General features: G+C 43.6%; 2 protein-coding genes across 4 annotated transcripts; one reads left to right on the forward strand and one right to left on the reverse strand.

The window, feature by feature from the left end:
- The first annotated feature begins 821 nt into the window (after window positions 1–821).
- Window positions 822–6504, forward strand: tph2 (tryptophan hydroxylase 2 (tryptophan 5-monooxygenase)). Its single transcript, XM_076984256.1, has 11 exons — window positions 822–1459; window positions 1976–2119; window positions 2266–2449; window positions 2957–3057; window positions 3171–3238; window positions 3427–3623; window positions 3899–4034; window positions 4246–4372; window positions 4601–4696; window positions 4792–4925; window positions 5304–6504. The coding sequence occupies exons 1-11, from the start codon at window positions 1043–1045 to the stop codon at window positions 5476–5478; spliced, it is 1779 nt and encodes a 592-aa protein (XP_076840371.1). The 5' UTR covers window positions 822–1042; the 3' UTR covers window positions 5479–6504.
- Window positions 6505–6549: 45 nt separating this feature from the next.
- On the reverse strand, window positions 6550–9905 carry LOC143485081 (apoptosis facilitator Bcl-2-like protein 14). 3 transcript variants are annotated; one of them, XM_076984285.1, is made up of 7 exons: window positions 9282–9905; window positions 8656–8788; window positions 7710–7809; window positions 7524–7613; window positions 7370–7428; window positions 6985–7257; window positions 6550–6759 (listed from the first exon to the last, which is right to left on the reverse strand). In XM_076984285.1, the coding sequence occupies exons 2-7, from the start codon at window positions 8782–8784 to the stop codon at window positions 6715–6717; spliced, it is 696 nt and encodes a 231-aa protein (XP_076840400.1). In that variant the 5' UTR covers window positions 8785–8788; window positions 9282–9905; the 3' UTR covers window positions 6550–6714. The 3 variants fall into 3 exon arrangements, with proteins under 3 accessions (XP_076840400.1, XP_076840391.1, XP_076840382.1); XM_076984276.1 differs by having other exon boundaries at window positions 7524–7616; window positions 8656–8784; window positions 9282–9900; XM_076984267.1 differs by having other exon boundaries at window positions 7524–7616; window positions 9282–9895.
- Between the last annotated feature and the right edge of the window lie 3476 nt (window positions 9906–13381).

Below are 13381 nucleotides of genomic sequence, written 5' to 3' on the forward strand. Positions count from 1 at the left end.
GACATACATCTGAACCTTAACTTAAAAAATATTTATTTTAAATGTACTTATATGCTCCATGTATTTTACATGACAAAATACAACCAGAAATATACAAAGGTCCCTTGTAAAATAATCCAGATTAGGTAACATGTCATTTGAAATTAACTAGTAAATTGTAAACCTATATTAGGTCATTTGGAATGAACTTTAGTAAATTGTTTTCTTAAGATGAGCAAATGGAAACCCAAGTGGCATTTAAATTGTGCCTTTTCAGGGTGCTGGACAGCTGGAAGAATTTCCATCTGTGACATTTTGAGATGTGATGGGGAGGAAGTGGGTAGAGAATCCTGACGAAGGACCAAAGTATCTTTTATCGGCTCATAACGGGTGGATGCATCCTACAAAGACACCCGCGACTGCTCCCAGCTCACAATGCTTTCATTTCCTGTTCCACAGGAAATTGCCTCTGGAGGGACTGATAGCTCTCTCCTCCGGGCTGTAATTTAATCTTGCCTCCAGGTCTCTTTCATTAAAGAAGCGGCTGCGTTGTGCACTACAACAAACACGCTCATTCAGCAGAAGCTTTGAGCTATGTGTGAGTGCACGGAGGGGTGTGTATGTATGTCTGGCTAAGTGTGTGTTCTGCTCCCAAATGCTTCACTAGCTCCTTTGTTGTACATGGACAGTGGAAATTAAAACCAGTGTAGCGATGGGTGCTAATTCTTTCCTCTTAATGTTCACTTGTATAAATATCACCTGTTGTATACTGGTACCGCCACCTTTTTCCAAGGTTACAGTACATTTCTCATCTTCAGGCCTATTAGACACCCCCCATTTAAGATTCTATTGAAATGTCTCAAAAGATTCGACATCACTATAGATTTGTACTTGGTGGGCTCTCCATTTGAACCCTGTTGGTCTCAAGATGGAGCAGGATACGTTTAGTTTGTTCTCTGGCAGATATGAGCTGAGTGAATTAACACTGAGGTTACATGGTCAGTAGGCTTCTGACGTAACATAACTTTGATTAACGAAGGAGGTACCAGCCCCTCAGAAGCCCATGTTAGCAGCATGGTGTGAGAGAGTGAGGTCTTATCAGTATCTTTCGTCACACTATATAAGCAGGGTTCTGACACTCTCGGCTGAGGTGTCAGTACAGCGTAGAGCTCCATATCCCAACTCCGCAATGTCTACAGAGGTGCACAAGAAGAAGGCGCAGGGGGCAGCCTCCATGTCCAGCGAAACCTGTGGCAAGATCAAGCCTCAAGACACCATGTCTCTGCCACCAGACCCGCAGAATCCAAACAAGAGCCCCGAGATTCCCAAGTCCCCCGTGGGGCTGCTGAGGAAGAGAGGCCAGGAGACGCTGCCAAAGATGCAACCCTCCATGATGATGTTCTCCAGCAAATACTGGGCACGTCGAGGATTATCTCTGGACTCGGCCATGTTTGATCAGCAGCACCTTGGAAGCAGTATGGTAAGTGGAATACGAGGTTCCGATACTTAGACACACGGGTCCTCTGGGTTCTCTGGTGCTTTGCATGTTTTCCAACACTTGGACACATGGATCCTCTGGTGCTTTGCATGTTTTGCATATTCCAAATGAGTCATGTAGTAACTGGTCAGATCATATAACACACAGAAAAGAATTTGAGGGAGATGGGGGGGGGGGGGGGGTGAGTGACTGATGGAATGGAAAGATCAGAGCACTTTGTGTTTTTGCAATTAAAGGAAGGAGTTACTTGTTATTTGTCAGATGTCTTTGTTTCAGTAATATGTAGAAATACTGAATTACTAATACTTACAAATATTCACAAATAGGTATTTGCTCCTGTAAAAGTGTTTGACAAATGTAGTTGTGTGTAATGTTTTCCCGAATTTTCCAAGTTCCATGGTCCAAGTTTTATTATAAAAAGCATTTGTACTCCTGCCATACACATGGAACACGAGGACATGAATATGAATCCTCAGACAGTTGTGCCACTTTATGCAGCTTCGTAGGACATCGTTTAGCCGAATAGAAGAGAAACCAGATAAAGAAAGCACAAGCTCCATGCATGACTTGGGGAAAACCGCAGTGATCTTCTCTTTGAAGAACGAGGTGGGCTGTTTGGTCAAGGCCCTGCGGCTCTTTCAGGTTCGTGATCACCTCTGTGGTCTATAAATGAGAAATAAAGAAAGTGTGTAATATTAATAATGTCCATTATTGAATTACACATGAGAGCAAATGATAATTCAAATAATAGTAAGTGTTTTGGTATAATTTTATTTATGCTACTGTAGGAGAAACATGTGAACTTGGCCCACATTGAGTCACGTAAGTCGAAGCGGGTCACCACGGAGGTGGAAATCTACGCAGAGTGTAACTGCACGAAGAAGGAGTTTAACGAGCTGGTGCAGCACCTGAAGGATCACGTCAACATCATTTCCTACAACACACCTCAGCACGTCTGGTCTGCAGAGACCGGTGAGTCTCACACAAGCATGCACACAGACATGCTTACGTCAAAACTAAATATGTTAAATGATCAGGAAATTCAAAGGGCTGCTCATCTTCAGATACTGCTTTGTAAGCATACGGTGTTTTTTCTTACACTTATAATTGGTTGTAACTGAACAGAGGTTTACAATAGTTGTGCAATAAATGATTGTATTTGTTATGATACTGCTTCTCCTGACTTTTTATTGAAGACTGTGTGAATGTTTTTGTTGTAAACTAGACTGGATTGTGTTTATTGTAGACTGTAGGTATGTTTTCATTGTAGACTGGACTGTGTCTGTTTTTAATGTGGACTGGACTGTGTTTTTTGTAAACTGGATTGTGTGTGTTTTAATTATAGGCTGTAGGTGTTTGTCTTGCAGACCGTTTCGGCTCTGTGTGTGTTTGTATCGTAGACTTTTTGGACTGTGTGTGTGTGTGTGTGTTTTATTGTAAACTGTTTGGACTGTGTGTGTGTTTTGGGTGGGTTCCCAGACGGTGAGGGCGTGCCCTGGTTCCCTCAGAAGATCTCGGAGCTGGACCAGTGCTCCCACAGAGTGCTCATGTATGGCTCGGAGCTGGATGCTGACCATCCGGTGCCTGAACTTTTGTGGTTTATGAAAAACATATTTTATTACAGTAATAATAAAAAATACTAATAAAAAAATTATTTTATTATAGTAAACCTAATATTTTATGTCTCTGGTAGGGTTTTAAAGACAACGTTTATCGGCAGAGGAGGAAATACTTTGTGGAGGTTGCAATGAACTACAAATTGTTAGTAACTCGTCTTTTATTCTTAAATTAGTATCCGACTTATTTAAAATGTTGTGGGCAAAGCCAATAATGCAGGAACGTTTTTCTTACTCACTTGATCTCAAGACAGACAGGTTAAAATAATCCGCCCACACATAGTTTACATCTAACCCAATGCATGTGCTTAGATCATTCTCTTTATGTATCAGTGGACAACCCATTCCACGTGTTGAGTATACACAAGAGGAGGTGAAGACCTGGGGGGTGGTGTTCCGGGAGCTGACTAAACTGTATCCCACCCACGCCTGCCGCGAGTACATGAAAAACCTCCCTCTGCTCACAAAGCATTGTGGGTATCGGGAGGACAATATCCCTCAGTTAGAGGATGTGTCTCTCTTCTTAAGAGGTAAGTGTGGTCATTAATCTAATCCCTAATCTAATCTAAGAGCTTCTTTTGCTCAGATGATGAAAGACCTCTATCCGAAACGTCTTGTTTCTTTGGAAACCCTTCTCTACAACATCCAATCTCTATATGTATTGAATATCCATACTACAAAAAAAATGATACTTGTCATAACCACCCCAATGTCATTATAGACTATATATTCTAACATGATTTTTAACATGGGGTTTGTTAAAGATCCTTTATTGAATGTAAAAATTTGATACTGACGTTTGCAGAGAGGTCAGGGTTCACAGTGCGACCTGTGGCAGGATACCTCTCACCCAGAGACTTCCTGGCTGGTCTGGCATATCGAGTGTTTAACTGCACACAGTATGTGCGTCACAGTATCGACCCACTATACACACCTGAGCCGTGAGTATTCCCTACTGAATTTCCTACATATCCTCATTTGGTGTTTCATACATTAACTTTACGATGGTCCAGTTCTTCTAAAGATGGTTGGTAGTTTCTATATACCAATTTTTTAATATAACACAGTATCATTTAAAGCTCATATACAGTATTAATGATGTTTGTGTTTTTCGTTGACTTGTAAAATGTGTGATGTGTTGGACACTCTCAGGGACACATGTCATGAACTCCTGGGTCATGTACCCTTGCTGGCAGACCCCAAGTTCGCACAGTTCTCTCAGGAGATTGGTTTGGCCTCTCTGGGGGCTTCTGATGAAGATGTGCAGAAGCTGGCTACAGTAAGAATTTCTCAGGGCTGAATATTGCAGGGAAGAACACGCAGTTTCCAGAGAAATAGCCTGTTTCGGACGGAGGTCATTCATCAGCTCTGCAAGTAGAGACAAGCCTTTAGATTAAGGACCTCTGTCTAAAATATAATCTTTCTCTGGAAAACCTGAGTACTACACATCACTGCATCATGTGCCATCATCTGTGTGGCTTTCATTTTGTCTTTTTACTATGGTCAGTGCTATTTCTTCACCATCGAGTTTGGCCTGTGTAAACAAGATGGTCAACTCAGAGCCTATGGAGCCGGACTGTTGTCTTCCATTGGAGAACTGCGGGTGAGACTCTTCGCTCCTCACAGTGATTGCAGCAAAGGCTCTACTGTTTCATACTTCAATACTTCATTCTGTAACTAGCCTTTGTGAATCCACAGCACGCATTATCAGACAAAGCGTTTGTGAAGCCGTTCGACCCCAGGACCACATGCTACCAAGAGTGTCTCATCACCACCTTCCAAGATGTTTATTTTGTCTCTGAAAGTTTTGAAGAGGCCAAGGAGAAGATGAGGTAAAATCGTACAGACCGTCATATTGTAAATTATCCACACGGTCACATTTATCTGAAAACACACGTTTCATCATTCACAAATTTATACATATCTATTATTCCCGTTCACAATCATGTGAATATACACTGAAAAAAATAAAGCATTGGCTCAATGTAATAAAATTTAATTAATCAATCACACGAATTTTTTTTCATTGACTCAATCCAAAAAACTTAATTCATGACTAAATGAATTGTTTTTTGGATTGATTCAATGAAAAAAAATTTGTGTGATTGATTAATTCAATTTTATTACATTGAGCCAATGCTTAATTTTTTTCAGTGTACATTTGTGATGATATAAAGTTTAAAACATAACAATGTGGTTTTCCTGTACAGGGAATTTGCCAAAACGATCAAGAGGCCCTTCTCTGTTTACTATAACCCCTACACCCAGAGCATCGATCTCCTGAAGGACACCAGGAGCGTCGAGAATGTGGTGCACGACCTTCGCAGCGACCTCAACACAGTATGTGATGCCTTGGGCAAAATGAACAAGTACCTTGGCATTTAGAACCACTCAGAATTCAGTCTACACAAATACTTATAGCTCTGATGAATTCTGCCCAAAGCTTTGACGTTGTTGTTAACTGAAAATGCCCTAAAATAAATATAAGTGGCTCGTGGTGAACTTCTCAGTGCTGCCTTAACAGAGTCCCAGTTCAGTGTTAAGGTCTGGCGTCCTCGTGCCCTTGCCAGACTAGTCTCATTATGCACCCAGTGTTACAGAGATGGTAGGCTGCACGTCTGCATCCATCTGTGATAGCTGATAGTATAGTATTCTATAACCCAATTGCCTCCAGTTGCTGAAATAGCCTGACCATTATGTTCAACTTCATTACGCCCTAGCAGACAGGAAGTCTGAATGGGATGAATCCAGATGGTAAGGCCTCACTCTAGTCTAGACAAATCTGTGCACTCTCTGGTTCACGCAGAAATACAGACTTTAGTCTCCATCAGTGTAAAGGGGATGTAATCAATATTGATCTATTCACATTCATTCATATTGAAATCTTAATTTGTTTCTTAATGCATAATCAGATACTGAATTGAATCATCACGTATTGTTGATGAGAACTAGGGGACTTTTTCAGTATTCTTGCCAAGTTCATGTATCATTCACCAACACCAAACACCTCTGTGTGCCTGCACCTCTGGCATGTCCTGCTTGCTGTAGAGTAATTATAAATGAATAAGTATTTTATTAATACCTGGAGTTTCTGTACTTGGGCTAAAGTGATTGTTAATGTTTACATATGCTGCATAAATTAATCATAACTTCAAAATTAGTGTGGGATATTTGTGGATTGAATCCCCAAGATGCAGAGTGAGTCTTCACAGTTGTGTGGTCTGAATAGTGCTCTCTTCCTTCGTGGCATATATCAGTACATATATTCTTGGTCAATAAAGTATTATATTTTAACTGGTTTATGTGTAAGGGTGTCCAGTAAATGTCTGAATGATTTTAGCGATTTTGTCAGTGGAGTTCTTGCTGATTAACTGGCATATGTGTTCACATTTGTGTGGGCTAAATTTTAATTGTTTTATCTTTTGTATAAATGGACAATATATATATACACAAAAATGTCAGTCATATCTTTATGAGTAGAAAAATCACAGTTCCAGAAAAAAACTATTAATATAAGGACAAAATAAGGACAAAGTTGTCATACTAGTTCACTCAGACCAGTTGAACCTAAAAGACAATTCTGTAGATTTTTTTAAAAAGCTTGTGGGATAACATCCCTCTTTACTGGATTTCCTCATCGCTCTCATCATCATTAAAGACTTTCTCCTGCACAGAAAGAAAGACTGAATTATGTCTCAAAAAGACTCAAATGTCATAATTGTATAATGATAATAATACAATGATCCTTACTCCCATACGTTTCCTTTATATGCTGTTGAACTTACAAAGCATAGAGTATTTAAAACTGTAATACTCTGCACACAGCCTCTGGCTAAAGGGTAGATCGACTGCCCGCCTCACTGAGGGTGGAGTCACGTGATGTGTCCTTACCCATCCGCCATGCTGCTGAATCCATGGTGCAAAATGCTGGTGCAGGTACCGTGCTCCGAAGCCCATACTTTTGTTCATGGGCTGCAGCTCCAGAGCCCCCAACCTGCTGGTCATCTCAAAGGTCCAGGCAATCCGAGTTTTATTCTCACTTGCCACCTTAGCCTCACTACTCTTGGGCACCACGGCACGGATGAAAGCCGAAGCCAGACTCTCGAACAGACTGTAAGAGAATGACTTCTCGAGAAAACCCGAGAGCTCACGATCTCTCAGGATCTGAGACAGAGGGAGCCACAGAGGACAGAGACGGGCATCCAGAGTTAGCAGAAAATAACAGCAGGTAAGAGAACGCCATCGATCTGTAGGGTTAGACGGCTAGTGTAATTACCTCCTCGTTCAACTTGTCGCCAGATTCTTTCAATAACTCAACAAGCCTCTTGATGACATCTGAATTCAGAAAGGAAGACCATGTAAACAAACATCCCCTTCACAGATTTACTTTCTCAGAAATAATCAGCTGGATGTTGCGTTTAGTTTCCTACCATCACTGTCCTCTACAGCAAGAGGTGTTGGAGCAAGAGGTGCGCTGTCTACAATGCAAGTCAGCTTGTCTGCCACCTCTGCAAATTCACCTGCTGTTTTAAACACAAAATTGTGTTTCATCTGAGGCATAAAGGTACTTTATCTAACGCAGCATTTAGGTGGTCTTTATTGGAAATCCGAATCACCTGTGTCCACAGAAGCTGAAGAAGACTGCACAATTATTGGTGCAGGTCCAGGTATTCTTAAACACTGGAGTACGAATGTCCGTTTTTTACTTGAGTCGACCTATAGACAAGGGAATATGACACAGGAATGGTCCAACTGCACACAGCACAACTTCATGATGTGTGCCATCAATTAAAACCACAGCAGTGCCCCTAACTAAAATAAATAACAAAACACACAGTCCCAAAAAAGTTGTGCTGTGGCTCAATTTGTCCCATGTTATAGGGGTAACTTGATCTGATGGGGTAAGTTCGGCCATCAGAGAAAATAGTTACTGACTCTTGTTTTAACCTAATTTAAAAGTATAATTCCAAATATTGTTATTAATAATTTGTATTTATACTATTAGAAATTATTATAATATAATATTAAAATATTGTATATTAATATAATATACTATAGTATTTGGATAGTATTGGTGTTCTTGAAACTTAAGACAGTTCGGAATGCTGATTATGGTTTGCCAATCACAAGTTAATCAGCATATCTGATATAACTTTATAAACTTTATGAGAAATTACGTTTGATGTGTTTATACGTGACCAGTGGCGGAGCTAGACTTTTTTTCAAGGGGTGGCCAAAGAGTGACCAAGGCTTTATCAGAGGGATCCATATACAAATAATGAACGAAAGGAAAACCATCCTTTCTCTTAAAATGACCATTTCCAGTGGGGTGGCAAGGACTCTGTTGGGGGTGGCAATTGCCACCCCCCCCCTCCCCCCGTTGGCTCCGCCACTGTAAGTGACGTGCAACTTTGACAGTGTTTTTTTTTATTACCACGACTACCACGTCATACACATGGTTCTTCCTTACACAGAAACACAGATATTGTTAATGCAAATTACATTTATAACAGGTGGACAGGAGTACAGGTGGTGGGTCCCTTACACACTGGCTCGTCTTACCTCGTTACGAGATGCACCAAGTCCGTCACACTGCAGGACGACAGGTCGTTTTACGTTTGACCTTGACCTTCTTCTGCTATGATAAGCCTCGAGGAGGCGATATTCGAGCGACTCGGGAAAGGCCTCCATCTTCCTAGCATAACATGTTTGTTTTTGCATGAAACATTGTGTGTTTAATTTGTCAGGTAAAATATTCCACTTTTTATTTAACTCAAGACAAGACTTTTGATAATGCAATCGTATAAACATAAGGACAGACATCACTGAGACGTCACAAAAAATGTTCCGTCATTTTAAATTAACTGCAAACCATCGCTAGTTCTATTTAACTGATTCGGAAAACTATGGGTGTTACTCCTTCATTTTAAAGCAGAAAAATGCGAAATGTTTAACAGAAAGATTTAGTTTTTCCTAGGCTGACTGTCAACTACTTCTCTGTATACTAGCCTAAACCTACTTTCACTTTCAATTAACCGCTGCTTTGCCTAATTTGGTAGGAACACTACTGTTGCTCACTTAATTTATTCACGTTGCACTTTTAACACTTAGAACAGTTAGAAAGTCACAACAGGTCATATTTCAAACAGTAGTCAATAAAATAACTGAAACAGAGTGCAGCCACTTACCCCTCCGAATATATATTTCCCGCTCAAACCCGAACTTTAATCCTGTGTGCGTGGCTCAGTGTATTTTACTGCTGATACTATGGCTGACCTGAGAATGACACCATGAGGACAAACTCTGCCCCTTCATCCTGTTTGTGTGACTTTACACTGGCGCTGAAGCACAGATGGGTGTAATGTCAAGAGACGTTTATTAAACGAAATAACACGCTCAGTTCCTGGTCGGTCTGGTGATATATTGTCGTGCTTGTGCTCCTCCGTATGTGAGCTGCGGCACTTGTGTGGATGACGTGAGTGGAAAAACTTCGCACGACAAGGAATCTAAAGTTTACTGTTTTTACTGAAATCTCGGCAGGTCAATACAGAACATTTAACATTACAGCAACACGAACAGATTGTCAGATGTACGGGCTCTAGCTCGGGCACAGAACAGCAGTTTGCACTGTCCATGCGATGAGCCGTGAGCGCCGTCTGTTTTTATTAATTACCATGGCAACCATTTCTAACCGATCGCATCCTACATGCGCTACACACACATCAACAAAGAGAGAGGAGGGAACTAATTCCTCAAATGTGAACTCTTACACTACCCCCCTCCAGGAGCACTGAGTCCCTTCAGTACAAGTGAAGTACAAATACAATGAACCTATTAGTGAACCAATTAGTGAACATAACTCGATGGCAGTATACACATTCTTTGCTTCTGCAATTTCTTCAAGTTCAAATTTTTTTCTATTTTTTTTTTTTTAATTTTTTATTTTATATATAATGAGCACTAACTCAAAAGACATACAAACTCACTTAAATTCACAAATTCACTTAACAGTCCACCTGTTAGAACTAATTCCGGAACCTCTCCGGTTTCTGAACTACACGTCCGCTGGACGTCTTAACGGTCTTTCCTGGGAAGCCTTGGAGCCCTGGTCTTTCCTTTGGCTCACATCCCAAGGCTTCCAGGTGAGGTGCTCTCTCTTGATCACATGACTCCTTAGAAACTCCTTTCTCCACTAGGTTGTCACCATTGCTCTCTTGTAACGGCAGCTCTGGCACCAACGGGGCACCCTCTTCAGCCATCTGTATAGCTAGGCCCTGGCGCTGCTGTAGCACTTGGCTCCTTCGTCGTCCAACCCACACAGGAACCACTTCACCATCATAAGGTTTCAGCCGATTGTGATGCATTATCTGGCTGCGTTTCAACCCTTGAATCTCATATAGGACAGGACCCCGGCGTGCAGAAATGATGAAGGGGCCCTTCCAAGGTGCTTGGAGCTTGGGGCTTAGTCCTTTCCTTTTGGTGTCATCCCTCACATACACCAAGTCACCAATGTTGTAGGTGCACTCTCGTGCTCGAACATCGTACACCTTCTTCTGTCGTTCCTGTGCAGTGCGGAGGTGTTCCCTGGCTGTGTTCTGTGCCTCCTTGAGTCCCTCTTCCAGGTTGTAGAGGAAATCAGTCACCTCCATTCGGGAAGATTTGAGTTCTGCAGCTCCCAACTGGATATCCTGGGGTTGGTGAACCTCTCGGCCGAACATAAGCCGATTAGGCGTGAACCCAGTGACTGCATGCCGGGAACTGCGGTAGGCTGAGGTGAGCAACGGGAGGTGCTCATCCCAGTTCTTTTGGTTTTGGTCTACATAACATCGGATCATCTGGAGTAAGGTTCTGTTGAACCGCTCCACCTGTCCGTTAGATGCCGGATGGTACGGGGTGGTTCTGGTCTTGGTGATCTGCAGAAGCTTGCATACACTTTGGAACAGGGAGCTTTCAAAATTGCGGCCCTGGTCAGTGTGCAACTCAAGGGGGCCTCCAAATCGAGCAACAAACTCGTACACAAGCTTCCTAGCTGTGGTCTCTGCCCCTTGGTCAGGGACGGGAAAGGCTTCGACCCATCGTGTGAACTGGTCAATTATGACCAGAATGTACTTATTCCCAGAGCTGGATACTGGAAAGGGACCAAGGATGTCTAAGTGGAGACGGTCGAGGGGTGCTCCAGCCTGATAGCTTTGTAGCTTCGCTCGTTTCAGCGGCCCTGGGGCTTTGCGTGCACTGCAATGTTGGCATCTCCTTACGAACAGACGCACATCCTCACTCATTCCATACCAGTGGTAGCTCTGACGTAGGCGCTCGAGAGTTTTCACTTCCCCAAGGTGACCAGAATAGGGAGGGCTGTGACAAGCCTGTAGGACCTCTTCTTGCATGGAAACAGGGATGAGCAGTAGCAAGACTGAATGTTGAGCTCCTACCCTGTCCCAGGAATAATGTAAAACTCCTCCCTGCAACACAACCTGAGGCCAACAGAGCCAGAACTTTCTCACTGCAGGGCTCTCAAGCATCACCTGATCTTTTGTAGGGAGCGTTCCCGACTCTTTCCACATGTGGAGGGTAGAGAGGACAGGGTCAGCTTTCTGGAGTCTGGCCAACTCTTCAGAGCTGACTGAGTGGAGCCAGTTAATGACTGGAGTCTCTGGCATAGGTTCAGACACTTGGCTTGCTTCCAACGATTGAATGTTGTCACCAGCGGTCTCACCGCCAGACTGGACACATCTCACCGCCAGCGGCACCACATCATCGACATCATCCTCAAACCTTGTCCACTGCTCATGAAGCCTTTGACAGTACTTGCATCCTTGGCATGGAAGGTCTGACGAGTTCTTTCCAGCTTGATAACAGTCACACTGATACAGGCCTCCTTCTGTTCGCCTCGACAAAGCATCAGCATTACAGTGTTTGCGGCCTTCTCTGTGCTCGATGTGGAAATCATACTGGCTCAACTCCTCCAGCCAGCGAGCCAACTGGCCTTCGGGGTATTTGAACCGGAAGAGCCAGGTGAGACTGCCATGATCTGTTCGCAACAGGAACTTTCTGCCCAGTAGGTAGTGGCGGAATTGGCGGGTGTAACGAACAACAGCAAGTAACTCCCGTCTGGTGACGCAGTACCTCTGCTGAGCTGGTGTGAGTTGGCTACTGGCATATGCCAGAACCCGCTCCTCTCCCCACTGTAGTTGTGACAGGACTGCTCCAATACTGTGGCTTGATGCGTCAGTGTCAAGAATGTACTCGCCTCCAACAATGGGGTAGCCCAGTACTGGTGCAGTCGTTAGTTTTTGCTTTAGTTGTGTGAAAGCATGCTGGTGCTCATCCGCCCACAGGAATGTAGCACCCTTCTTTAGCAGGTTGTGGAGTGGGCTCGCCAGTTCTGCAAAGGCTGGGACAAACTTACGATAGTAATTACATAACCCAAGAAAGGCTTGGAGCTCTCGCAGGTTGCTGGGGGGCTCCCAGATCTGTACATCCTTGACCAGAGTGGGGTTTGGGCGGATTCCGTCGCCACTCACAACGTGGCCTAGGAAGAGGACTTCCTCCTGAAGCAAGTGGCACTTGGATGGCTTCAGTTTCAGTCCATAGCTGTGGAACCGCTGGAAGACCTGTGCAAGCCGGCTCAGGCTCTCCTCCACCCCCCTACCGAGGACGATTACATCATCAAGGTAGATCAGCAAGGCGTCCCACTGAAGTCCTCTAAGGACGAGCTCCATCGCCCTTTGGAATGTGCCTGGAGCATTGCAGAGCCCAAACGGCATACGGGTGTACTCATATAGCCCCCATTTGGTGAGAAAAGCCGTCTTCTCACGGTCTCCATCATCTACCACTATCTGCCAGTAGCCAGACTGGAGGTCAAGTGTTGAAAACATAGTAGCACCCCCAAGAACATCAAGGCATTCCTCAATCTTGGGCAAAGGATACGCATCCTTGACCGTCAGGTTGTTTAGACAGCGGTAATCCACACACCACCGTACGCCCCCATCCTTTTTTCGTACTAGGACGACCGGAGAGGCCCACTCTGATGAGGAGGGCGTAACGACGCCTGCTTCAAGCATGGCTCTAAGATGCTTCTCCTCTTCACATTGGAATCCAAGAGGTGTCCTTCTCATTGGCTGGCGCACAGGTTTGGCTGATCCTGTGTCTATTTTGTGGGTGACAGCAGAAAGGTAGCCCAGGTCGGTATCATCCTTGGCGAAGATGGATTGGTAAGTTAACAGTAACTGGAGGAGACGTTGCTGTTGCTCCTCATTCAGCGCCTCAGAAGCAGCACCAACCAGGTCGT

Source organism: Brachyhypopomus gauderio, chromosome 2, assembly GCF_052324685.1.
Source record: "Brachyhypopomus gauderio isolate BG-103 chromosome 2, BGAUD_0.2, whole genome shotgun sequence".
Lineage (NCBI taxonomy): Eukaryota > Metazoa > Chordata > Actinopteri > Gymnotiformes > Hypopomidae > Brachyhypopomus > Brachyhypopomus gauderio.

Bases quoted from the DNA above. Each gene is read 5' to 3' on its own strand.
- tph2 (XM_076984256.1), top strand. From the start codon at position 1,043: ATGTTAGCAGCATGGTGTGAGAGAGTGAGGTCTTATCAGTATCTTTCG. The intron at 2,120-2,265 runs GTTCGTGATCAC...ATGCTACTGTAG, and splicing joins AGGCCCTGCGGCTCTTTCAG to GAGAAACATGTGAACTTGGC. The intron at 3,058-3,170 runs GTGCCTGAACTT...TGTCTCTGGTAG, and splicing joins AGCTGGATGCTGACCATCCG to GGTTTTAAAGACAACGTTTA.
- LOC143485081 (XM_076984276.1), bottom strand. From the start codon at position 8,784: ATGGAGGCCTTTCCCGAGTCGCTCGAATATCGCCTCCTCGAGGCTTAT. The intron at 7,617-7,709 runs GTGATTCGGATT...TGTTTAAAACAG, and splicing joins TTCAGCTTCTGTGGACACAG to CAGGTGAATTTGCAGAGGTG. The intron at 7,258-7,369 runs GTAATTACACTA...CCTCTGTCTCAG, and splicing joins GCGACAAGTTGAACGAGGAG to ATCCTGAGAGATCGTGAGCT.